We start from the raw sequence: 27,374 nt of genomic DNA on the forward strand, positions 1-27,374 counted from the left end.
CAGGCCTAATTGAGTCTAGCAAGAGCCCTAACTAGGTCCATGAGGACATTTTCCAAAAGCCATGCTCTCCTGCCTGACACTTGACATATATGACATCAGGTGTGGGGCAAGTAAAGACACTCAGCAGGATTCAGGTAATGAGTCCTGTCAGCAGGCATCCTGCTTGAGGAGCTCTTTTTGCGCAGTGAGGTTTCCCTCCTCTCTTCCACCTTGTGCACCCATGAAATTGGCTCAGAATGGGGTCAAGAGAACTCAGGGGCATAAGAATAGAGATAGTCCCATCTGGCAAACCACAAGGCTTTCCTTGACAAAATAATTGCCTTGCATGAAATTAAATTCTTTCCATGGTTCCCTGCTGAAAGGAGGGTTTGCAGATACTGCCAATCAGCACTCCCTGTGCTTTGATTTCAGACTGCCCTGGCAAAGGAAAGCATATAACCCAGTGTCATTGTGGTGTCATGATTGACAGGTGGGCAACCCCACACCCAGTCAAAATGGCCCACTGGAGTTGGGGGAGGTTAGTATCCAGCCCACCAAGTAGATATAGTCCCCCACCCCTGAGTTATTTTTTAGTTTAAGTAAAGTTGGTTTCAGGTGCACACTGTGTTCAACAAGAGTACAGTTTCAAGATTTATGACAGAAAAACAAATTTGGATAGTTGAGGAGGAAGTCCAGACAGAACAAAAATGTTGGTTAATATTTATTATGCTTGAAAGCTTGATATTCTTTTTAACTATGTGACAGGGGGAAAAGGGAATTCCAGGGATTGATGGTATTTTTGGCGAAAGTGGCCATCCTGGGGAAATTGGTGAGTCCATCTATATTCTGTACATCTAAGCTATGTGTATGTAAAACACACACACACACACACACACACACAGAGAGAGAGAGAGAGAGAGAGAGACAGACAGACAGACAGACAGACAGACAGATTTGTGTATAAAATGAAAGGCTCCTGCTCGTGACCCAGTCTAGTACAAGGAAATATTTCTCTCATTCTTGAGAGTTACTGATCTTGACTTCTCATATCTTTTCATTCTTTAGATTAAGTCAAAATGGAAGTATATATTGTAGAGAAAATAATACAGGCAACCACCCTCCCCCCCATTTAAGTGAGGGTAATGTTCTGAGGCACCGTGCACATCAGTGAAATTGCGTATATTTGAAACCCCATTGAAAACACCCTGTTCCAACCCTTTTGTGATGTTTTTGTGACTTTTTGGGTCACTTCTGGGTTCAGCGTGATGGGTGGGTGGGTGATTGTGCAGTCATGCACATATTGAAAGCACGTAAATGGAGAGTTGCATTATAGAGTTTAGAATTTTCACATTAAAAGATGTTCAACAGATGATCTTGGTGTATATAAATCTATGTGAGTGTGTATTATCTCAATTTTTTGCCTCTTACAGGTGATTGGGGAGATACTATAAACTTGCCAGGAAGAGCAGGTTCGAAAGGAGATGCTGGCATAACTGGAGCCAAAGGTATTTTGCATGTGTGTATACACATGCATTCATTCATAATGCAAAATAGTTTGTGGCAAACAGCCCCTGTTACCGGCCTTGACTGTTGTGAGAACTTCATCCTGTCTTGGACAAGGATTGCTTTGTCACTGAGACTTATGCACTGGTAATATCATGTAACACGTTCTATGAGAGATCTGGGGTGTGGTTGGTCCAGAGGGATGCAGCTGGTACAAAATACCTTGGCCCACGTGATAGCTAAGATGTGCTCCTTCCCAGCCACATATCACACCATTGAGCTAGTTTTATGGTCTTGTTGCTTACCTACAAAGCTCTAAACAACTATGGACCAGGTTATATGAAAGACCATCAAGCTCAACAAAAGGAACCCAGTTAGTCTTCTCTTCTCACAGCCTGACGATTATCAACTTGTAGTAAGACAAAGGTTGGCTTTTTCACTGGTAGTGCTGGTGCTGTGGGGTGCATGCCCTACTGAAATACAAAATACTGATGTTAATGGCCTAAGTCTACCCAGTGACTTTAGGTCTCACTCTTGGTTGATGCTTTGAACCTCTGAAATAGCAAAATAGTGACATACATACAGGGGCGGACTCTGCTAATATGGCACCCTTATTTTTCCACAATAATTGCTTTTGGTACAGTTGCTTTTTTATGGATCCTCTCAGTAGGTAAATAGAGGTTTTATTCTACTTATTATCATTATTTTATGCCTCCTTGGCTCAGCACATGGGCGGTGGGGGGCTAACCACTGATATCTGCCCAAAATCCAGTGCTAATAACATATAAACACAGCATTACGGTAAAGTTTAAGCATAAAAAATGTAAAAAAAAATTATCTGAAGACTTGCATTTAAGTATTTAGTTTTTTGTTGTATACGGTGCAAGGAGGTGGCAAACTATTTTGGAATTTATTTCCTAGTTTTCAGAGCTTTTGAAAGTACAAGAACAACATGATCTGGGATATCATTAAAAAACTCAAGATATTGGCTACAGTATATTGATAAATATCCATTGGTAAAAACATTCCTATTGACTGGGGAAAAGCTCAAATATAAAACAGGTTCCAACATGGCAACAATTTCACCAAGATAACAACATTAACAGGAAACTTGTAAAGAAGGGGAAATTAACTACCACAGTGTGTCTTATTAAAAAATAATTCAATACAAGATATTGGTTTTAGGGAATGGATAAAAAATCTGTGCAGAGTGTTAGTTAATGGTAAATTATTGACCTTTTCTGCTTCACTATTTTCAAATTAATCTTTTTAGCACAGTTGATAGGACAGTTAGGAGGGAACAGAAATATAACAGCATTTGAATTGTTTCTGATAAATTCAAAAATCATCTAATTCCAAAATTGTTTTAAAAAGTTAAAAGGATAAATTTAAAAATCTGTTTTAAAAGGATATGGTTTAGCGATACAGGCAGATAAGGGGGAGAGGAACAATAAATATTTCTCTTTGTTTTTTGCAGGGGTAGAAGGAGCCAAAGGAGGAAAAGGTGATGCTGGTGTTCCAGGTTTTCCTGGCATTAAGGGCATGAGGGGCTCCCCAGGCTCCCCTGGATTGCAAGGGCAAAGAGGTGGGATTTCCTGTTTTGTATATAATGTGCTTATATAAAACACTTTTTAAACAAATACACTAAAAATGAATAACAAAGTGTTGATTAAAAATACAGCAAAGTAAAAGCAATACTGGATACTGAATGCTTTTTCATTATATACTTTAAAACAGATGCTGATACTTGATGCATATTCTTAAGTTTAAACTAGTCCATTGAAACAAAGTCAATTTGGCTATGAGGGCATTTTTTAACCCCTGTTCTGCTTTCACCAGTGCTTTTTTTTTTCTTTCTAAAAAAATGTTTAGGAGTACTCTCCTTTTCCTACTCATATTGAAATACTGTCTCTCGGGACTTCCAGGTTAGCGCCAACATCTAATGGCGGATTCCCTCCGATCTCTGGAGGGAATCGGCTCAGTAGGGATCGGGTTCTGCCGCGCCGGCGACGTGGGGACCCTTAAAACCACAGGTGTGGATGCCTGTGGACGTGGTGACTCGGCGGGCACCATTAGCACCCCCCCCGACCCGCAAAGGAGCCTTTTTAAAGGCTGCGGAACGGGAGCGGGGAGCGGCGCGGTGCTGAGAGTCCTCTGCTTCCCCTGCTGAGTGAAGCCGCATGCCATGGATGGAGAGCGCTGACTTTTTCCTTCAATATTCGGACTAAAAGCAAGAACCCGTGAGTAATACGGAAATTAGATTTAAAAGGGAAATTCTTCTTTAAAATTTGGTACGATCGGGGGAAGTGTAAAAAGGAAGTCCACCCCCCCCCCGCCTTGTAGATACTCTAAAGCAAGGACTAGCTAACTAAAGTTGGGAGAAACATCTTTGCCTTTTTGGAAGGAAAACTATTATCTTTGCGATTGGACAGTATATTTTGATTTTGCTGGAGGATAAGAATTGGTTTAAATTAAAGCGCAACCCCCCGGGACCCGGGTGTGATCTGTGAAAGAGCCTGTTGGAAAGATACGGACTTTGACAGCTGTCAAACTAGCTGTCAAAGTTGGGAAATAAAAGGAAACGTCGCTTTTGGTGACTCTGCTGGCTAGATTTTCTTAAATTTGGATATAAATTGCTGGGAGCAAAGGAAAATAAGTTACATTTTGGTCTATTGGATTGAAATTGTAAAGACACTAAGTAAACAGAATCCCCCTAGAGGGGAGCTTTGGAATACTGCAAGAAATGGCTCCAAGTGGAAAAATACTCGCTGAGCTGAATAGGACTTTTTATCTCCTGGGAAAGTTCCAGGACCAGAGCAACATCTTAACAACAAGGGCAACAGTACTGAATGATACAGTAAACAATCTTGTGGGAACAGGAAGAGACCTGACACAAGCTATTGTTTCTGAACCAATAGCCCTTGAAGTTGAAACAGAAACTGCTGCAGCTGGGGAAACGAAGTTAGAAGAATCCCAAGAGACATATGAGGATTTACTGGAAATTAAAGATGAAGCCACAATGTTGCAGAAGACAAAGCTGGACCAGAGGCCTGGTAGCATAAATTTGACTGAGATGGAAATTGGAGCTTTTGGGACATATAGATTTAAAAGACTTAAAAAACAAAATTTGAGCTCCACTCCTAAATATAGAGGCCTGTCTGGAAGAAAAATGGACATTATTGGGACAGAGCTTCTTCGAGAATTGGTGTTGAAAACAAAGGACTGTCAAAAAGACCGGCAGACAGAAACTGAGAGAGGTCTAAAAGCCTCAGGTGTTTGGGATCCAGGCTGAGAAATGGACGCATTTATGGACTTCCGGAGGTGGCGCGAACGGCAATCATAGAATCATAGAATCATAGAGTTGGAAGAGACCACAAGGGCCATCGAGTCCAACCCCCTGCCAAGCAGGAAACATGGCGGTCCTCCTCTTGCGCTGAGGGGGAAGCTCCGCAGAAACGGGTCGTCCGCTACGGCAAAGCGGAGGCCCGCACCGAAAAACCACAGGCAGCAAGAGCCTGTGGCCGTGGGACTCGGCGGGCGCCAGAAGCGGCTCCTGAAACTGAGAAGGGACCCCGTAAGGAGCCTCTGATCACGGAGGGGGTCGCAGCGCTGTGAGTCGATCGCTATTTCTGTGGAGTGAAGCCGCACAGCTGCTGTCGGTGAGCGCTGACCTTTTTTCCTGGAAATATCGGATCCTGAAAAGTAACAACCCGTGAGTAAGAAAGGACTATAATAAATTTGAGCCTAAATTATTAGAAATTTGGCTAAAAGCGGAGAGATGCAAACAGGAAGTCCGTCTTCCGCTGTTGTTTAAAGTTCAAAGCAAAAGATTTTGACGTGGAGCCTTTGAAGAGGCGTTAAAACTAACTGATCTGAGTATTCACTGAAGCTGCTTCTGTCTAAAGTAAGGACTTAGTTCTTTTAAGTGATTTATCCTTTATTTGGACTGTGTTAAGCCTCTTCTTTGGGAATTACAATTCTGACTGAGAAACCCAGGTATTTGGACTGCCTGAATAATAGAACTGTCAGCCTGCAGACTTGGCTACTTTGTATTTGGGGCTTGTTACAACCTGATGCTGATGGACTTGCTACTTTGAAACATTACTTGGCACTTGTTAGAGACAATGTTATGCTGGCTAAACCAACTCTGCTAAATACAACTTATTGAAGGTTCCTGGACATTAAACTGGATGTTATTGTTTTTTATATTGAATTGGCTTCTTCTCTCAAGACATTTTGAGCTCCCTCTAGAGGACTTTGGATTTTCAGCTGTGACTTTACTTTCTCTTTCCTTTCCTCCTATTTGACTGCTTATTCTCTGGGCCGTTGCATTCCCATGGGAACAACTTGGTTTGACCTTGACTATTAGATAAAACTGGAATGAGTGGCGCAAGAAAAAAGGACTCTAAAGTAAAAACTAGACAAACAACTCTAACCTCAGCCTTACAGACACGCAGATCTTCTGTGCCTACTCTGCCATCGGCGGGGGAAGAAACTGTGTCTACCCTGCCGCTGGCAGGGGAAGAAGAAACTGAGCAACTACAGTTGGAAGATATGGCTGCAGGAGCAGCTGCTTCAATTTTAGAGAAAATCTTTGAAAAATTGGAATCTTTGGACAAGAGAGTGGAATCTTTGGATAAGAAAGCAGATGAACAAACGTCCAAGATTGACCAAAATACAGCCTGTCTAAACAAAATAACTGAACAAGTGGCTCTGAATGTAAAATCAATTGGACAGTTAGCTGAGGCCACTGAGGAAAACCGTAAATTGGCTGAGGCAACCAGCCAAAAAGTTGAAAATTTAGAACAAGAGGTAAAACCATTGCATAAACAAGTTGGAGAGCAACAGATGTATTTGTCTATGATAGAACTGCGGAATCGGGAAAATAATTTAAGGTTAAGGTCTATACCAGAGCTTGAACAAGGAAACTTAATTGAGTTCCCGACTAAAGAATTTGTTAAATTTTAGCCCTTAGAGGAGGAAAAGGACTTTAAAATTGTGTCGGCTTTTAGACTTGGAAAATCTGCAAGGAAAGACAAGCCCAGAGACTGTTTGATAACTTTGAGGTCGAAGGAGGAAAGAGATAAGATACTGGGCTTACATTACGAAAAGTCACTGGACTTTTTGGATAGAAGAGCTGAGATTTACAAAGATATCCCGAAACAACTCTTGGACCTTAGATCCACCTATCTTGAACTGGTTAGATTGTTAAGGAGCAACTCAATTATCTTTAGGTGGGAATTTACTCAGGGATTATCCTTCACTTTCAGAGGGAAGAAGGTTAAAATTAAAACACCTGAAGACAGAGATAAATTTTTGATTGCACACGGAGAGGACCTTCAGAAAGGAATTGAAACACCTTCGGGGCCTGGACTATTAGCTGCACCCCCATCCTTGGAACCTGAAGATCCAAAGAAAAAGATACCACCACCAGAGAAATAACAGATTTATTCAGGATGTCTCTGCAACTTCTGAGCTGGAATATTAATGGATGCAACTCCCCGGAAAAAAGGAGGAAATTATTTCACATATTGAAAAAAGAACAATTGGACATTATTTGTCTGCAAGAAACGCACGTGACTAGGCTCCATAAAAAAGTGTTAATAAACAAAAGATTAGGCCAAGAATTTATTTCCTCGGATCGAGTAAAGAAAAGAGGAGTGGTGATTTATGCAAAGGAGAGCCTGTCACCTAAATTTCTATTTAAAGATGAGCAAGGAAGAATCTTGGCAATAGAGATACAACACCAAGGAGAGAAGCTTTTGATATTAGGAATCTATGCACCAAATGAGGGGAAATCGGAATTTTACAAGAAGCTGCATTAGAGCATGCTGGATTATCTGGACTATGATAACATCATCATGATGGGAGATATGAATGGGGTGGTATCAACCAACATGGACAAGTCACAAAGCCAAAACGTGACAAAAGATGGCAGACTACCTAAGACTTTTTTCGAACTGACTGACAATATGGACTTGATTGACATTTGGAGGACAAAGAACCCCTTGGAAAGAGAGGGAACATTCTTTTCTGAAGCCCAACTGACATGGACAAGAATTGACCAAATATGGATATCTAGAGGTCTGGCACCCAAGACCAGAAAGGTGGAAATCTGCCCAAAAACCTGCTCCGACCATAATGCAGTAAAGATGGATATGAGACTACTACCAGCCGGCTCCTTTAGATGGAAGATGAATGACAATTTGTTTAGAGATCAGGAGATTACTAAGAAGGCCCAAAAAGCTTTGAAGGATTACTTTGAGATAAACTTGAACACTACGGTGGAAAAAAGAATCATCTGGGATGCAAGTAAGGCTGTGATGAGGGGGTTCTTGATACAACAGAATGCTGTAAAGAAAAGGACACAAAATGAGAAAAAAGATAAGATTCTGGGAAAAATTAAAGAATGTGAGAAGAAGTTAAGATTAAATCCGAAGTCACAGCCGATTCTGAGAGAAATTAAACTCTACCAAGCACAATATTCCAAATTGATAAACCAGGAAATAGAGTGGAAAGTTAAATTAATGAAACAAAGGTCATTTGAATCGGCTAATAAATGTGGGAAACTGCTAGCATGGCAGTTGAAGAAGAGACAAAAATTAAATACAGTTACAAATCTAGAGATTGAAGGAAAGAACATTCAGAACCCTGTGGAGATTAGAAAGTGCTTTCAGAGATACTTCAAAAAATTATACACTCAAGGGCTGGAAGATGAGACTGAGATAGAACAATTTTTGATAAAGAATGGACTACCAAAACTGTCACAAGAAAAAAGATCAATCCTGAATTGTAAAATAACACAACAAGAGATTGAACAAGCCATTCAGAATATGCAACTGGGCAAGTCTCCAGGGCCAGATGGGCTCACCTCCAAGTACTATAAGACATTGAAAGACTATCTGATACAACCACTGATGGAGGTGGGCAATGAAATTATGGAGGGGAAGAAGGCACCGGAATCGTGGAAAGAAGCTTTTATCACATTGATACCTAAATTGGAAACTGAAAAGACGCAACTTAAGAACTACCGTCCCATCTCCCTTTTAAATGTGGATTACAAAATTTTTGCAGACATTTTAGCAAGCAGATTTAAAAAAGTTTTAAATGAAGTAATTCACAAGGACCAAGCAGGCTTTCTCCCAGGTAGACACTTGTTTGCTAACACAAGGAACATTATTGATATCTTGGAACTACTGCAAACAAATATCAATACAAAAGCTGTGTTAATTTTTATAGATGCAGAGAAGGCCTTTGATAATATTTCTTGGAAATTCATGAAGAAAAATTTGGAAGGGATGGGAGTGGGACGGGGGTTTGAAAATGGGATAGATGCAATCTATTCAGAACAAAAAGCTAAATTGATAGTTAACAATGTGGTTACAGAAGAGTTCAAAATTGAAAAAGGAACACGACAAGGTTGCCCTATTTCCCCACTGTTATTCATCTCAGTCCTGGAGGTGCTCTTGAATATGATTAGGGGGGACCGGTTGGTTGAAGGAATTCAGGTCGGAGCGAAACAGTACAAACTTAAAGCTTTTGCAGATGACCTAGTTTTGACCTTACAGGAGCCAGAACCTAGTACGAAAAGAGTATTACAACTGATTCAAGAGTTTGGTCAGGTGGCGGGATTTAAATTAAATAAGCAGAAAACCAAGGTATTAGAAAAAAATTTGACAGTCACAGAGTCAGAACGGTTTCAGAGAGAGACAGAGTTAAATGTGGTTAAAAAAGTAAAATACCTAGGGGTAAACATAACAGCAAAAAACTTGAGTCTATTTAAGGACAACTATGAGAAATGTTGGTCAGAAATTAAGAGAGATTTAGATAGTTGGACAAGATTGAAACTTTCCTTGTTAGGCCGAATTGCTGCTATTAAGATGAATGTATTGCCAAAAATGCTGTTTTTGTTTCAAACATTACAGATTGTGGACAAAACAGAGTGCTTTCGGAAGTGGCAGAGAGATATTTCCAAATTTGTCTGGCAGGGCAAAAAGCCCAGAATTAAGTTTAAGATATTAACTGATGCGAAAGAAAGAGGGGGCTTTGCCCTGCCAGACTTAAGGTTGTATTATGAATCAGCAGCTTTCTGCTGGCTAAAAGACTGGCTACTTCTCGAAGACACTGATGTACTGGATTTAGAAGGTTTTAACAATACTTTTGGTTGGCATGCATATCTATGGTATGACAAGGTTAAGATTAACAAGGTTTTCAAGAATCATATTGTCAGAAAAGCAGTGTTTAACGTCTGGACAAAATATAAAGACTTACTGGAAAATAAAACTCCAAGGTGGCTTTCACCATTGGAAGCTAAGGCCCAAAAAAGACTTAATATGGAGGCCAACTGGCCAAAGTATTGGGAAATACTAGAAAAAGACGGAGATAATTGGAAATTGCAGAGTATGGAGAAAATGAAAGATAAAGTGCGAGATTGGTTACACTACGCTCAGATTAAGGAAGTTTTTAAACTTGACAAAAAGTTAGGGTTTCAGGTGGAAAAATCGAAGCTGGAAACGGAATTGTTAGAACCTAAGACTAAGGTACTTTCAAGAATGTATAACTTGCTGTTAAAATGGAACACACAAGATGAAACGGTAAAATCGGTTATGATAAAGTGGGCACAGGACATTGGGTACAATATCATGTTTGAGGACTGGGAAAGGTTGTGGACCACTGGGCTGAACTTCACTGCATGTAATGCTTTGAAAGAAAATGTTATGAAAATGATATACAGATGGTACATGACCCCAGTCAAACTTGCAAAAATATACCATTTGTCCGATAATAAATGTTGGAAATGTAAAGTAAGCGAAGGAACGTTCTTTCACCTCTGGTGGACCTGCCCTAGAGTGAAGGCTTTCTGGGAAATGATATATAATGAGCTGAAAAAGGTATTTAAGTATACCTTCCCTAAGAAACCAGAGGCCTTCCTCCTGGGTATTGTCAGCCAGAGGGTGTTAAAGAAGGATCGAACATTTTTTTTGTATGCAACAACGGCAGCAAGGATACTCGTCGCTAAGCACTGGAAAACCCAAGATTTACCCACACTGGAAGAATGGCAGATGCAACTGATAGACTATATGGAACTGGCCGAGATGACCGGCAGAATCCGAGACCTGGGAGAAGAGATGGTTGAAGAAGACTGGAAGAAATTCAAGATTTACTTACAAAAATATTGTAAATTGTATGAATGTTAAGAAGGATGCTAGATCATAAATAATCTGGCACCACTAAGTTAGATGGTGTTATGAAGATAAGTGAGATTTAAGAAAAGATAAATTTTTGGATAATTATTAGATTACATTTAAATTTTTAGGATTTGAACAAAGGATATCTAAAATTAGAGAAAAAACATGGGAAAATTAGATAATAAGATTGGAAACAAGGCAATAAATTGCTGGAAAAAAATTTTTTTGTGTGAGGAACGCAGGAGCGGGAGATGTGAGGAAGTCCAAAGAAGTTAAGAAATTATGTTAAGATACATGTTATATTGTTTCTTCTTTTGTATTGTATTCAAAAATTGTTAATAAATATTTATTAAAAAAAAAAGAGAGAGAGAGAGAAATGGACGCATTTATGGACACTGGTTTGGGGATCAAAACCGGGAAAGGGAGGGTGGGATTTGGGAATCCGAAGGGTGACATAATCTGATTAGATCTTGTTTATATGTTTATTTCTTTTTTGTAACTTTTATGGTATGAGGAAAAATCGTGGAAGGGAAACTTGGGCTGACTTTAGGAAAAAGGTTTAAGATTAAGTTAAAATTGGTTTTTTTAAAATTAAATAGATATAAGGTTCTAAAAATAAATTGAGGAATGAAAGAAGAAGAAAAGGAAAATAATAGCATGATTTAATTAAAAGTATTAAGTTAAGGTTGAGAAATAAGATAAGAACTTGTTGAGCGGATAATAATGAAATTATAATACAGAAGGGGGAGGTGTGAGGAGGTCAGGGAAATAAGGCTTAAGAAAAAAAAAGGGGATTGAAATTATACTTGTATTTTGTTTGTGTATGTTTGTGTGTTTTTGTGTTTTAATTGAAACTTTAATAAATATCATTAAAAAAAAAAAAAGAAATACTGTCTCTCAATGAGGCCAAACTTAGAGTCACAGAATGTTTAGGGGTATGCGTACCCCTGCGTCCCCCCAGAACAAAAAGCACTGGCTTTCACTATAAGCAGAGCAATCCTAACTCGGACCTTGTGATGACTGGAGCAATCAAGCCATTGCTGCAGCCACAGGCCTTCAGCTCCTGCTAGTCAGGGCGGAAGATAATGGTGGTGGGGTTTTACTGTACCAGCTCTAAACAGGGGCAGCAGAGGGGCCCACATTGGAAACCTTTTCAGAAAATGGACCAACTTTGGATCCAGTGGCTCCACTACCAGACCCCAAACAGCTGGCTGGATGCCTCGGAACAGTGGGAGGCACCAACTAGGGAACCCCCAGGTTCTGAAAACACAATTCTATAGAATGTTTGTACAATTCCACCATATGTGGAAGAAATCTCCCTTACCTATGGTTACTGCTTCCTTTTTCATAGACTTTGTATAATTTCCAATCAGCTGTTTGCCATTTTTTTTAAAAAGTTCTGTATGAGCTAAGGCAACCCAGAATAAAGAGCATTCATTAAAAGGAAAAAGATGTTTGTACCAATATCTTTATCACTTGCAGGTTTTAATTACTCAAGGGATCTCATTCCAGCAGGAGGGAAATGACAACTACCAGTAATATCCCTATTTGTGGTGATATTTTCTACATAGACTTCCAAGATGTTTCAGCTTTCTAATACACAGTATATTGCTGGAGATACAAACAATATCTTACACATTATAGACATATTTGGTGGGACTGCAACGTAAGAAAGCAGTATTGGATTAATGTAATATTATATAAGAAATTGCAGGATTTAAATTAACCATAGGTAGATTTGACTGATGAAGTGTCCTCTTTATGACATCTTAAAATGATCTGTATAAGATATTTTTAGTCATATACAGACCAAATCAGATTTTTTCACATCAGATCATTAGGAGTTTTAGAATGCAGTGGTGTCTCGGGTTAAGAACTTAATTCGTTCTGGAGGACCGGTCTTAACCTGGAACTGTTCTTAACCTGAGGTACCACTTTAGCTAATGGGGCCTCCCGCTGCCGTAGCACGATTTCTGTTCTCATCCTGAAGCAAAGTTTTTAACCTGAGGTACTATTTCTGGGTTAGCGACGTCTGTAACCTGAAGCGTCTGTAACCAGAGGTACCACTGTAGTTCACTCTTGTAAGAAATCCAGTATCACTTTCACCACCATTAGAATTATATTGTAACAATTCAAGGGTTGCTTAGTGATAGCTCTCTACTTGTTCTACAGGATTCCCAGGACAGGTTGGCGAACAAGGTTTATCTGGAGATCCAGGATTTCCTGGATCATCAGGTGAAAAAGGAAGTTCTGGGTGGATTGGGCTTCCAGGGAGTAAAGGTAAATTATATTCATCCTAGTTGTCAGTAATACATCATTGTATATTTTGGACTTAAGGAGAAGTTATGCACTCTTGTCTTGCCTATTTCCCGTAAATGCAAGTAATACTTTCTTTGATGTTCTAATACACAAATTTTAGATTAGAGCTAATCTACACATTATGAAAAAGACACATTTCTGTCTCTTTAAATGACTTTCTGACAGCAGCCTTGAAGGGAGGAAAGGAGCATCATCCCCACACTGTCAATTGTCCTGCAAACAGATAAATCTTGGCACAAGTATGTAGAAGCAACTTGGCAAACTGTCAGGGATAGATTCCACCAAACTACTGAGTAATAGAACAAGACAAGATAGAGGCAAGCATTTTATAACCCAGGTTTTACAACCAAAAACCAAACAGAATGGCTGAAATTCCTATTCCTTCACACCATGCATAATTTTTATACACCTCTGGCATGTCTGCACCCCATTATTCACCTTCCCTTCCAATCCTATGTTGTAACTTTGCCTCATAAGAGTAGTTGGTTCAGCCTCTTGATTTGTTCCAGCTTCTCAGTAATAGCTTGCAGCTGTGTCACATGACTGTAACTGTCTTTCTTGTCTAGTTCCCTCGTCCAAGCTCAATGAGAATATTTTCTTGTAAATCAAAAGGCTTTTTCTATCATCTGAGTAGCTGTGTCACAATTGTTAGAGTGAACCAGCTAGGTGTTTGAAAGACTATCCATGTTAATATATGGAGACTAAAACACCCACTAGAGAAACAATTCAGTTTCTTCTCAGACCCAAATCAAAGCGCAGGACAGACAGATTATATTTGGATTTCCAGAGATTTGTCATTAAGAGCAATAAAATCAGAAATTCTTCCGAGAACTCTCTCAGATCATAATGTGATAACAATGGAGTTGAAAGGAAAGGAAGAGACCTCATTCAGATGGAGACTGAATGATGGACTGTTGGACAATAAAGTAATATTGGGGAATGTGCAAAAGACATTAACAGACTATTTTGAATTAAATCTAAATAAAGGAGTGGACCTGAATGTAGTAAGGCATGCATCGAAAGCTGTAATAAGAGGCTTTTTAATACAGCAAAACTCAATCCAAAGAAGATTAAGAGAGAGAGAAAAGGAAGAGATATTAAAACAGATAATACCCAATGAAAAGAAATTGGCTTCCATTCGATAAAGCTACTCTCAGTAAGTCTAAGCAGACTGGAGCTATGAGCAGCAATTGAGTTTCGGCTATCCAAAAAGAAAGAAAAACACTAAAAAGAATTAAAATAATGGCAGGAACAACAACAAAATATATTCCTCCCTGGGCCCATAACCCTTGTTGGATTTTTTAGCAATTGGTTAATAAAAGAATTCCCTAAGATGCCTGGATCCAGGTTTGGGGCAAGTACTCTTTGGTGAGAGAGCCCCAGCAGTGATTCAAAATCACAAAACATGCAGCAAAGTAAAGTGTGGAAATATAGGATAGCCCTTTAAAATATCCTGTTTTATGTCATTTCCAAAGCTCTCCACTTCCCTTAGCATAGATAGAGACCACACATTTGGTAAGTTAAAAATGGTTTACTTACAAACACATCATAGATCAGATTCATTGCCTTTTCCATACAGCAGTAAGAGTTCCTAAATTATTTGTATAGAAGCACAAAGGTGGGTTTCTTAAGCCATGCCTTCTAAGCTTGGAGCATTTAGCTTAGACATCCTTACTGGAAGCTTCACCTGGTGGGAAGAAGCGAGAATGAAAAGTTTGGTAACTCTTCCTTTCAAGGCGAGGGAGTGCAACCTAGATAAGCCTGGCAGGATATCTAACTCTATGGCCATAAACCCTTCATAAGTTAAGTGTCTTGGTTATATAAGGCTGTACAGTTAACAATGTATTTTCATCTTTTTGAAATATTTGTTATAATCTTATTGCTAAAATGTTGCTGCTGTATAAAATCAATTTAAATGTTTTCTCAGAGTCAGTGAATCAGACAAGCAGACTATAAACTTGTAAAGACTTGCTTTAGCCTCCAGGATGGTTTTGTTTTGACCAGTCAGAAATTTGTTTTTAAAAAGCAACAGCCAAACTGTCATTCATGAGCTATAACACACTCAAGTTTTATATTTGAGGCAAAACATTTCATATGGAGCAGAAATACTTTAATTGCTGCATCCTAGTGAGCACAATTTTTAAAGTAATTGCAGCAAGTTTTTTCTGATACAGTAATCAGTACAAAGCAAATGGCTCACATGAAGATGTTTCGTTTCAAAAAACTACAGTGCCTCCAGAGAAATCTGTAACATTTGGTAAATCAGATCGAAGAATAACAAATAATGGGTGGCTTTTTGGCAGGTGCTGCGGGCGCCAGAGGAATCACTGGATTACATGGTTTGCCAAGTACCAAGGGCTTTCCAGGATCACCAGGTATGTTCACATTATGTTGATGGTTAATGAGGTTGGCTATCTTACATTGTAAGTTCATTAGGGAATCTGTCTAAACATTTCAGCTTTCTGCACAGGATGCATAGGATAGTTTAAAATGAACATTGCTGAGATGCCCATTTCCGGGTCAGGAAAAGTGATACTAATTTATCTAAGTTTTTGCACAACAGGTCCAGATGGATATGGCCCACCAGGTTTTCCGGGTATTTGGGGTGACAAAGGTACCGTGGGAGAGCCAAGCCCAATTGAAGGCAGCAGAGGAGCTCCTGGTCCGAAAGGAGAAAGAGGAGATCTAGGTCAGTCTGTTGTTCAATGGTTTTATACATGGCACCACCAATTAGCAAAATATATTTAACAAATTATAGGTTTCGTTTAAGAAAGTACTCTCATGGCAAATTGGTGTGTGAAAAGGGTAGAGGCACATGAAAGTCAGAATGTGTGGCTCTCTGCCTCGCTGGTGGAATCCAAAGGAAAGCAGAGCAATACATTTGGCACCAGCTTGGCTGCAGGAGTTGCCAGAAGGAGGCGCACCAGGGCCCCCTCAACCGCCTTAGGGACTCCACTTCAGGAGAAGGGGGGGAGGGCAGAGCAAAGTAAAGGGCAAGGAGTAGGAATGCAAAGGGATAAAAATGCTTCCTAACAACTGATTTAAAACTGAATGCTCAATGGATGAAATATAAAGATTTATTGGAAAATAAAACCCCAAGGTGGCTTTCACCTATGGAAGCAAAGGCCCTGAAAAAGCTTAACATGGAATCTAACTGGCCAAAATATTGGGAAATTTTGGAGCAGGAGGGAGACAAAGTGAAATTGCAGAGTTATGACAAACTCAAGGATAAGGTGCGAGATTGGTTACATTATTTTCAAGTAAGAGAGGCCTATCATTTGGACAGGAAAATCGGTTTCCAGGTGGAAAAATCAAAGTTGGAAACAGAATTGTTAGAACCCAATGCTAAGATATTGTCGAGAATGTATAATCTGCTGTTGAAATGGAACACTGAGGATGAAACAGTAAAATCAGCTATGATAAAATGGGCACAAGATGTTGGTCATAATATCATGTTTGTTGACTGGGAACACGGCATGTAATGCCTTAAGAGAGAATATTATGAAAATGATATATAGGTGGTACATGACCCCAGTCAAACTTGCAAAAATCTACCATTTGCCCGATAATAAATGTTGGAAATGTAAAGAAACTGAAGGGACATTCTTTCACCTTTGGTGGACGTGCCCAAGGATTAAGGCTTTCTGGGAGATGATATATAATGAACTGAAAAAGGTATTTAAGTATACCTTCTTGAAGAAACCAGAGGCCTTTCTCCTGGGTATGGTCGGCCAAATGGTGTCAAAGAAGGACAGAACCTTTTTTATGTACGCTACAGCAGCAGCAAGAGTACTTATTGCAGAGCATTGGAAGACGCAAGATCTACCCACCTTGGAAGAATGGCAGATGCAAGTAATAGACTATATGGAAATGGCTGAAATGACCGGCAGAATTCGAGATCAAGGAGAAGAGCAGGTGGAAGAGGACTGGAAGAAGTTTAAAGCCTACCTACAAAAACACTAAAATTTTTGAGTGTTGAGGACATTGAAAAGGAAAAGAAGGGGTTCTAGTGACTAAGTTAAATAAGACTACAAAGGGAGGGACTAAGAATGAAAATGAATAAAGAATGATCTTGCTGAACTAATTATTACATAGAATACAAGATCGGGAGGCGGGTGGAAGTAAGAAAAATAAGGTTTTGAAGGGTATAATTGGAAAGTGAGCTTTTTTTATGCTAAAATTTCCTTTTTTTCTCTTTTTTTGTCTATGTTCCTTTTTTTTCTTTAGTAATGTTTGTGGATTTTTATGTTGGAATGGAAATTTGCTTTTTTGTTCTTTTTTTGTGTAAAACTTAATAAAATATTATTTAAAAAAAATAAATAAATAAAACTGAATGCTCAGTTTATCCCTGTAATCTGAAAATGTGAACTCCTGAATTTTAAATATCTTTATAATATGAATTTATACTTATCAAAGAAAATATTGTTAACAAGATTGGTAAGATTTGTAATCCTACATCACTTGCTACCATTATATTATTTGGCATCCCACAAAGTTACATGCAGGTTCCGCTTTCTGAGCATAAGGCATTCCCAGGAAATTGTTAGGCAAGCGTTCACATAGCAAGCTGATGATTTCCATTATTTCCTATGGGAACACTTCTAATCTGTGATTTGTCTGATTTCTCTCTTTCGCTGCATTGTTTCTGCCCACACAGCTGCTGCCGACCAGCAAAATACCAATGAGTAGGGGAGCAGGCGAACTCTGTCTGTTCAAGTATCTGAATCAGGCATTTGTGTAGCGATGCTTGGGTATAATTCTTTGTGTTTGGAGAGCTCTCAGTGTTTTGGATAAAGAGAGCAACCCCTGCATGTATAGTAGTCTCATGTGGAAGAAACAATTTGCTTTGGTGAAACTTAATTTCTCCCCCCCCCCTTTTTTTATTAAATACTTTATTTATACTTATGCGTCATACAAATAAACAATAAATAAAATGAACATATAATACCAAACCAGAAAAAATACAAAGCAAAAAAGACACACAATCATGATAACAAAAACTGCAGACAAGAATATAGGTGAAACTTATGGTAATTTCTTGTGATGGGAAGCAACTATAATGACAGTATTGTTAAAAACAAACAACATATTCTCAGAATTTTTGAAAATATTTAACAAAGGGTGCGCTTCAGCTTTCCTGTGCATCAATCTCCAGGAGTAACTATTTGATTTCTGACTGGCAGGACAGAGAGGCTCACCCGGGAGCCCTGGACCTGAGGGAAGACCAGGCCTTCCTGGAGTTTCAAACATATCTGGAGCACCCGGTGATGTGGGATCACCAGGTTTGGATGGTGTGCCAGGTAAACACAATCCCACTACTTTCAGTTGATACAGAGATCTTTTAGATTTATCTTGATATTTTGATACTACTGCCTTAGTTTTGCCACCGAGTGTTCCCTTGGCAAAAATGAATCTTTTTCTTTTTGTCTTTTAGCATTGCTGTGGCTTCAACATTAGGTCTCTACTAAGCGCTATGCTTTTCCTGTGCTGGGGGGCACCTACTGTTGGCTAAAGTAGGGTTTGATTAGGAGTTTGCTACCTTTAGACAGTTTGGGCTTGCTGATCGGAAGGTCAGCAGTTCGAATCTGTGGAACGAAGTGAATTCCTGTTGCTCTTGAGGAGATTTCACCAATGGTCATTTGGTTTATGGTTTATGGTCATTTGAATTTCCAGGCTGTGGCAAAAATGCCTGATATGGTTCAGGGTATGAAGCTGAAAGAATGTCCCTACCACATGAAATGTGTTTCTTGTGCTGAGAGTAAGGCAAAGCAAGCTCCCAAAGGTACAGAGTCTGGGAGAGAGGCCAAGAAACCATACGAAGTCATTCATGCAGACTTAGTGGGGCCTCTAGCGCTCTCTAGAGGCAGTTCAAGGTTTTTCATGGTTTTGATAGACTCCTATTCTAGATATGCATGGGTCTATGTGCTGCAGAAAAAGTCTGAAGCCTTTACCAAGTTTCGTCAGTTTTGTAAATGGCTCAGGAATGTACATAATGAGAATGTACGTTGTATTTTCACTGACAGGGGTGGAGAGTTTTGTTCAGAGGAGTTTGAGGCTTTTCTTTCTGAACAGGGCATTGAGCATAGGACGGCCACGCCCAGATCACCCTGGCAGAATGGTTTATGTGAGAGAATAAACCAGACCCTGCAGCAAGGAATCAGAACACTGTTACATGATTCAGGGCTGCCCAATCCTTTTTGGGCCGAAGCTCTTTCGTTTTTCTGTCACGTGTATAACAGGAGGTACCAGTCCGCAGTAAATTGCACCCCATATGAGATGCTTCACGGAAGGAAGCCATGTGTGAAGCACTTTAAAATTTTTGGGTCGGAGGTTTGGGTGCACACCTCGCAGGGTGACAAACTGAGTAAGCGTGGAGAACATGGTGTTTTCCTAGGATATGAGAAAGGGTCTTATCGTGTCCTGATCACAGACATGAAAACCATAAGGCTGACCAGGAGTATTGACGACAACCCACAATGGGACAGAGTTGGCATTTTTCAGTGCCATCCCATTTGTGATGATGGTGCAAAAGGGGCAAAGAAAGTTAAGAGGGAGGCAAATTCTGATGTGATTGATAATCCTGATGCCAATGTAGTTCCGGATGGTGGCACAGATTATCAGAGCCCAAAAGCCTCAGGTGAGTCTGACGCTGATTCAGACTTAGCAGCTTCATATACTTTAGCTCCCCATTCTCCCAAAGAGGAGGAAACACCAGAACAAGAGGATCAAAGAGTTTTGCGCAGATCTGATAGAACAACCAAGGGTGTACCACCGAAAAGGTTTTCTGAAGAGTTTGCTAAGGCTGCGGTCACATGCAACTCTGGTGGGGTTTTTAAACCTAGCATGAAGTGTGCTGAGAGTAGTAGCACAAAACGCTTCATTTATTTCCTTACCTGACATTTGAAGGATCAGGATTGAAGAAGCAAGCATGTGTTTAAAGTGGTTTGTTCAAATCTGCCTAATTAGAAATGTCAATTTGTATCTGAGAGGAAGAAATGTGTGTAAAGATTTTTCCAGAAGCTGCTTATTCATTTGTGTATTCACAATGTGTATTTTGTGTGAGTTACAGGTTGAGGTTTATGTTTTAACTCTTTCCTAATGGACACAGAGTGGTTGCAGTAACTGTATAATGGTATTGATAAAAGTGTCTTAGATAAAGGGGGAGAGAGATACCTACAGATATGTAAACCAAGGTTGTAAGCAGAGAACAACTTTTGGAGTGTGTGTGCAAATTGCAGTTATGTTAAAGATTCTTGAAATGGTCGGATGAAATGGGGGAGGATGAGGAGATTTCACCCCTCCCATATCCAAGAATCTCCTGAGGAGCTGCTGATTCTACAGAGAGGAGGAGCAATGTTCTGCTTTCTACTTATTAAGTCCGTCAGTGAATGAATCAGTCAGCGAGTGAGTCAGTCAGTGTATCAGAGAGAGAGAGAGTGTTAGAGATCGTATCTAGAGATAAGATTGCTGCTAAGAGCAGCTGCAGACTCTCAGTGAAGCATTGATTTATGCTTAGATCTTTTAGCTCTGTATATAGTTTTGTATCATAGTTGTAGCTATAGAATAAAAGGAAGATATTCTACAGAGCTGCTCTCCGAGTGGTTTATACTCTGCAAGACTCTGCAAAACTCTGCTGCGCAACGACTGTATTATTGTGCAAGTGAATCCGGTGCTCTCAGCTCTAAGCAGTGAGTCCGCAGCACGGTGACCTGTCCCTGTGAGAAAGGTGGTCGCTGGCAGTGCTACCCAGCTCGCCTAGCCCAGTCGGGGTTGAAGTGCATGAGTCCAGTTGGTGCACTGGCTCAAGGGCGATGCTGACAGCTCTGTCCCAGCTCCTGCTAACTTAGCAGTTCAAAAGCACACCAGTGCAAGTAGATAAATAGGTACTGCTGCGGTGGGAAGGTAAACGACGTTTCCGTGTGCTCTGGCTTCCATTTATGGTGCTCCGTTGTGCCAGAAGTGGTTTAGTCATGCTGGCCACATGTCCCAGAAAGTCATCTGTTGATAAATGCCGGCTCCCTCGGCCTGAACCGAGATGATTGCCACACCCTATAGTAACCTTTGACTGGACTTAACCGTCCAGGGATCCTTTACCTTTATCTTTTACCTTAAGCGGTTTGTGTATCTCTTGTGGGGTTTCATATGAGGTAATGTGTTTACTTTTGACAGGGCTCCCTAGCCCCCTCACATTTAATGCTACTGCTTCTAAGCTAACTATTCCTGCTTCTCTGGTTTGTAAGGTGTTTCCTTGCCATCCCACCTGGGCTGCTCTGTGTCTCTTGCCTTAGTGTTCGTTGGGTCTAGTGGGTTGCACTAACAGAGTATGGTGGGGAGGGGAGAGAGAGAGATCAGAGTTAGAAATGGAGGTGGAAGATAGATTACAGAGAGTAGCATATATCTGGTTATATAGCTACTTGTTGGGAGTAACGGGGACCATGTGGCTTCTAACTGGTTGGTCCTGGGTCTCCACGGATGGACTGGGTGCTTATGCATAGAGTTTTGTAACTTCTGCCTATATTTACACATTTTGTCATGTATACAGTTGTGTTCCTCACTATAATGGAAGACTATTCTGTCAGCAGGATGCAAATTTATGATGCCCTTTCCCTTCTCCATTGCCCACCCCCCCCCACTGTTCCAGAGGGCACATCAATCATGGGTCGAACAATCCATCATTCCCTGCGGGAAGGCTTTTCCTTATGTAGCATTTGCTTGAACAGCACAGACTAGGGTTGGGGATGTTCTTCCCCACAGAGGAGTCTCTGAGGGGAACAAAGAGGGACTCACCTTTTCCTTTATTTGAGATGTATGAGCTATGTATAGTCAAAGATGTATTGATACGTCCAATACATGGTTGTTTGGGTTTGGATAAATTGATATTAAGACAACAGTTTGAAACCAATGAAAGGCTTAGTCTTAGGAACAAGCTTTGGTTCAGGGCACGAGTCTTGTCCTGGTGAAAAAATCATTTTTTGCTATTATTCTATTTCTTATACCCCACCCATCTGACTGGGCTGCCCCAGCCACTCTGAGCAAAGCAGCAACTGATAAAAGCAGAAGCTTCAGAGACACTGTATTCAGAAGGCACTATCAGAAGGAATACAGGGAATAACCAGATACACAGATGTAGACTCATAGAATTGTAGCATTGGAAGCTACCCCAAGGAAAATCTTTTTGTCTGGAAAAGTGATGTAAACTGCTCTCCAACCATCAGAAATGCCATTTCACAGCTTGCCCATCTTTTCCTCTTACTTATTGACACGGATGCTGCAGGTAGGCTGCACCTTCAATTGAATTCAGCTCTACATTAACTTGCTACAATCAGGAGAAGACAGGCCCCCAAAGATGTTGCCTATGCGGTCTTTCAGTCCCAAGTTTTAATCTTTGTGTATATATTGTAGGCTACCCAGGACCACCAGGACCACCAGGAATAGCTGCTCCACCTGGAAGCAAAGGAGAAGTGGGGCAGATCGGCATAATTGGAGAAGATGGTTCAAAAGGACTTAGAGGAGACCATGGCGCAGATGGGAGACCTGGAATTCCAGGGTTCCCTGGGGCAAAAGGTATGATGGAAAAACCTAGTATAAAGAGCAGCTACCAAAACAGATTAAGCAGGCATGCAGTGACACCATACCATTGTTTTGCCTTGAAGGATATAAAGGGGAACAAGGAGTCATGGGTTTTGTTGGCATATTGGGAACGCCTGGTGACTTTGGCCCCACTGGACCCAAAGGAGACCGAGGATTTCCTGGTGAGTAACTATTTCTACTATGCCAGTTCATGCAGTGTTTATAAATCATAGAATCATAGAATCATAGAGTTGGAAGACACCACAAGGGCCATCGAGTCCAACCCCCTGCCAAGCAGGAAACACCATCAGAGCACTCCTGACATATGGTTGTCAAGCCTCTGCTTAAAGACCTCCAAAGAAGGAGACTCCACCACACTCTTTGGCAGCAAATTCCACTGTTGAACAGCTCTTACTGTCAGGAATTTCTTCCTAATGTTTAGGTGGAATCTTCTTTCTTGTAGTTTGGAACCATTGCTCCGTGTCCGCTTCTCTGGAGCAGCAGAAAATCTCCCTCCTCTATGTGTAAATCTTAAAAAGCTATTGCATTTTATAGACCAAAACACACCGCAGACCACTGGGCTTTCAGAGGGGCTTTCACCCCACCCCACATTTCTCCTCCAAATCTCAGCAGAAATTTGAAGGTGAAACTTGAGAGGGGCATTTGAAAGCCTTGAGCCAGATGCACCCTTTCCACAATCAGCTGACCAGCGGGTGGGAGTGCACCTTCAAATGCTTCTTCTTCCAGCCTCCTCAGATTTATTTTTTATATAGCTATTTGCGTGACGAGTCCCCCCCCCCCCATGGAAATAAAGACACATGACACAATTATTAAGGTTAATGGGCTAAATAAGGCCACAACTTTGTTGGTTACAGGTGATGAGCGGTATTGGCTTAGGCATTGGTCCTAACCGACTATATCTGGCTTCAGCCCATCCGCTTGAAGTCCGGGAAGGGTTACCACCAGTAGGGGGAGTCCTGCTGATGCACATCACCTAGGAACTCCCCCGGGGTCACCGCTCGGGGTTGTGCCTTAGGCCCTCACCTCCATAGGCTTCAGACAGGGCCACGCCCCCCGGAATCCTTTATCGGACTACCCTTCAATATGTGGGGCAGGTGATGGCGCTTCCTCCCCTCTTCCATCTACATAACAATACCAATGCCTAACTGCCAATACCAAGAAAGTTGTGACCATTTGCAACGACGTAGGTGAAAAACCAAGTTGCTGGTGCCAATTTGCCAAGTGAAAAAAATTCCTACCAGGCCCCTCAATGGTGACCAACCAAGGTCCATAGCAAGGTCAAGGAACGAAACCTTAAAGGGCGGGAGGGTGGGAAACAGGAGCAACTGGAGGCTGCAAAATCAAGGTACAAGGCAACTTACAGCATTCGAAACCAACATTATAAATACAAAGTAATAAAAACAAACAAGTTAGAAACAATAATAAAAATACATCAAAACACATTTGGAACCAGAAATTAAAACAGCTTGGCCTGACAGCAACAAAGTAATCAGCATTGTTTGAAGAAGAAATGCCTTTCCATCCAGCTGATGGAAGACAGGCTGGAGCATTGAAGGTGCACCTTGCTGCTTCAGAGGAACAACTGGGAGCTTTCGGTTGCACCTTTGAAGTCCCGCCCCTTTCTGTCCCCCACCTGATGCCTTCTATGATGTCAGCTAAGGGGCAGGTGGGTGGGGCTTCCTGAAAACTGTTTCACGGGCCAAATGGGGAGGCCTGGAGGGTCATGTTAGATCTGCTGGAGGTCTATGAAGAGTGAGTGAGGGGAAAGGAAAAGGAGGTTTTGAGGTGAGACAGCCAAGGCAGAAGACCAGAGTACAGCAAGGGGGGGTGGGGAGAGATCAGGTCTTCCCAAGAAAGGGAGACATGGTCAAGCTTGGAAGGAAAGAATGAGGGAGGGAGCGAGCGAGCGAGCGAGCGAGCGAGGATAAAGACTGGCTAAATCCCCAGATGACAGGCTGGAATGACAGAGTTAGGGACAAAAAAGAAGGGACAAATGAAGCAGCAGCTGTCAAGGTGTTAGGAGTGTCAGGATGATGCAGAAGGAGATAAGTGGGCTGCCCTGTGAAGCTAAGGAAGAGTAGGAGAAGGGCTTCCCTCGGAAGAGCTGAGACAGAGGGGGAGAAAAAGGATTGCCAGTAGATGGACTTGCCAGAGAGGAGCAGGGAGTCACTCTCTGTCCTTATTTCTGCGAGGCTCAGGTGTGATGTAGTGCAACAGCAAGTGATAGTGAAGAAAAGAAAGAGAAGAGGGGAGGAAGGTTCCTGTCTAGGGAATTGAGGTCTTTGGGGGATTTGAAAGATCCCTGGTTGCTAAGGCGAGAGGCAACTGTTTGAATGCCTGACATCAAGGGAGGGTGATGGTTGTTAATGATAAAAATGAAAACAAAGCAAACACTTAAAAAAACAATTTTGCAGTCTCAGGGTCAGGATGTCTATGTAACTGGTTTACAAAGTCCTTCCCTTCCTGGTCTAATAAAGGTAAAGGTAAAGGGACCTCTGACCATTAGGTCCAGTCGTGGCCGACTCCGGGGTTGCGGCGCTCATCTCGCTTTATTGGCTGAAGGAGCCGGCATACAGCTTCTGGGTTATGTGGCCAGCATGACTAAGCCGCTTCTGGCAACCAGAGTAGCGCACGGAAACGCCATTTACCTTCCTGCTGGAGTGGTACCTATTTATCTACTTGCACTCTGATGTGCTTTCAAACTGCTAGGTTGGCAGGAGCAGGGACCGAGCAACGGAGCTCACCCCGTCGCGGGGGTTCGAACCGCTGACCTTCTGATCAGCAGGTCCTAGGCTCTGTGGTTTAACCCACAGCGCCACCCACATCCCTTTCCTGGTCTAATAGGAAGGTAATAAAAAAATAGTAATTGTGATGTCAGCCATGGATCAATTCTAACCTGGGGCCTTAATTTTACAATTTAACAAACAGTCAAAGAAGGGGTACAGGAAGCTAGGGATTGAGTTAGGAGATGGTAGGCTCACCAGAGAGGTTCCACATAGTCTACCAATGTCACCTTGTTCTGCTCTTCCCACCAGAGATTCACATTGGCACGAAGGAGCCACAGGGCCAGAGGAATCAGGCTCTCCATTGGCAGGAGGCAACAGAGGGTTTGGACACAGCATAATGACCAGTGCTCTCCTGGGAGGAGAGATCCCACTGCTCTGCCACTGTGTGCTTCTCCTCTGGGCCAGTTTTTAACATAGATCAGAATCTATGTCAGGCTTCCTCCAACTCGGCCCTCCAGATGTTTTTGGCCTACAACTCCCTTGATCCCTAGCTAGCAGGACCAGTGGTCAGGGATGATGGGAACTGTAGTCTCAAAACATCTGGAGGGCCAAGTTTGAGGAAATCTGACATAGATTCTGGTTTAAAGGCCTCCTACTTACTCTGCTGAACTCCATGTCCAAGTCTGCCATGACACCACCACTGCTTCTAACCAGTGTTAGAAACTGAGATATGAAAGCTAGGAGCTAAATGGCACTTTAAACCTAAGGTATGGGCACAACTACAGAATGTCTAGGCACACTTTTTATAACAAGAATACAAAGCTGAAAATGAATGAACTGCAGTTAAAGTTACAGATAGGTAGCCGTGTTGGTCTGCCATAGTCAAAACAAAATTAAAAAATTCCTTCCAGTAGCACCTTAAAGACCAACTAAGTTAGTTCTTGGTATGAGCTTTCGTGTGCAGAAGTGTGCATGCACACGAAAGCTCATACCAAGAACTAACTTAGTTGGTCTTTAAGGTGCTACTGGAAGGAATTTTTTTATTTTGCAGTTAAAGTATTATTTCATTTTTCACATGGTCTAGTCCTTCCCCTGCCCACCCGCCTAATAGTCTTCAGAGGGTCTCTCTCTTCTTCAATCTTCAGAGAGTAGCTGGAAGTGAGGAGGCAGAAAAGGTCCTCCTTTCCTTCCACTCTGCAGTTTTAATCTGAAATCTTAGGCACAGTACTGCGCCCAGAGCTCAGAAACGGCCCACGCTGAAGAAATTCCCTGTCGCAAAATGCGCCTAGAACAATGGGGGTTTCAAACACTGCTTTCGAACATGAGCAATGAGCTCCTGGGTCAACTAACGAGAAAGAGCGCCCAAGGCAAGTGGAATATTCTGTCTGTTCCTTTATTGTGCATTTTTAACTTTCAGGATTTCAGGGACCTCCAGGTTCCCCTGGACTGCCTCCTGTCCTTCCTAAACTGGTTTCAGAACAAGGGAGCCCAGGTGCTCCTGGAAACAGAGGGCTTCCTGGCACGTTGGGTGAGATGGGTCCTCAAGGCCCACCAGGATCTCCAGGTAGGAACATGGATATGCAAAATGGCCTTAGTGAGTTAAGGCTGTTTTTCATGGCCCAATCCTGTTTTGCATATAACATTTTCTCCCAATACATTGGAATTTTAATGAAGAAGGCTCATGCAGTAATTATTCAAATCAGGTCAGGGGCTCACAGAAATTTAGTTGGTGACTTTGGGGAACCTAACTCAAAACTCCCCATGAATGTACAACTCTGTACCAATACTTTTCATATTTCTGCCACTTTGGAGTCATTCCAGAAGTACCTCCCTGAGGGGGGGACGGACCATTATGTGATAACTGGCCGCTCATTACTCAAGCTTAGTGTTGATTTGCTGGCATGCCAAGCTTCGGAAATGATGCCCAGTACTTTCTGACCTGTCCTGCTGAGCTTTAGACAAATAAAACACATCCAATCTTTTCTTCTTTCTCCAGATCCCATTCTGGTACAGCTGTATCGCCTATCCCTGTCCCTGATAAGACTGAAATCTGTAGGCAATTCCACCC

The 27,374-nt window shown here is 41.5% G+C and overlaps 1 protein-coding gene across 1 annotated transcript in view; it reads left to right on the plus strand.

The window, feature by feature from the left end:
* COL4A2 (collagen type IV alpha 2 chain) overlaps nt 1–27,374 on the plus strand; it is a 215,906-nt gene that overhangs the window by 179,418 nt on the left and 9,114 nt on the right. Inside the window, exons 35-44 of the mRNA XM_081855449.1 lie at nt 745–808; nt 1,410–1,484; nt 2,960–3,067; nt 12,843–12,950; nt 15,293–15,364; nt 15,553–15,678; nt 18,173–18,289; nt 22,392–22,553; nt 22,643–22,741; nt 26,724–26,870. Coding sequence (XP_081711575.1) covers nt 745–808; nt 1,410–1,484; nt 2,960–3,067; nt 12,843–12,950; nt 15,293–15,364; nt 15,553–15,678; nt 18,173–18,289; nt 22,392–22,553; nt 22,643–22,741; nt 26,724–26,870 — 1,078 coding nt within the window. The remainder of the gene's footprint in view (nt 1–744; nt 809–1,409; nt 1,485–2,959; nt 3,068–12,842; nt 12,951–15,292; nt 15,365–15,552; nt 15,679–18,172; nt 18,290–22,391; nt 22,554–22,642; nt 22,742–26,723; nt 26,871–27,374) is intronic.

Source organism: Podarcis erhardii (assembly GCF_964252035.2).
Source record: "Podarcis erhardii genome assembly, chromosome: 3".
Classification (NCBI taxonomy): Eukaryota; Metazoa; Chordata; class Lepidosauria; order Squamata; family Lacertidae; genus Podarcis; species Podarcis erhardii.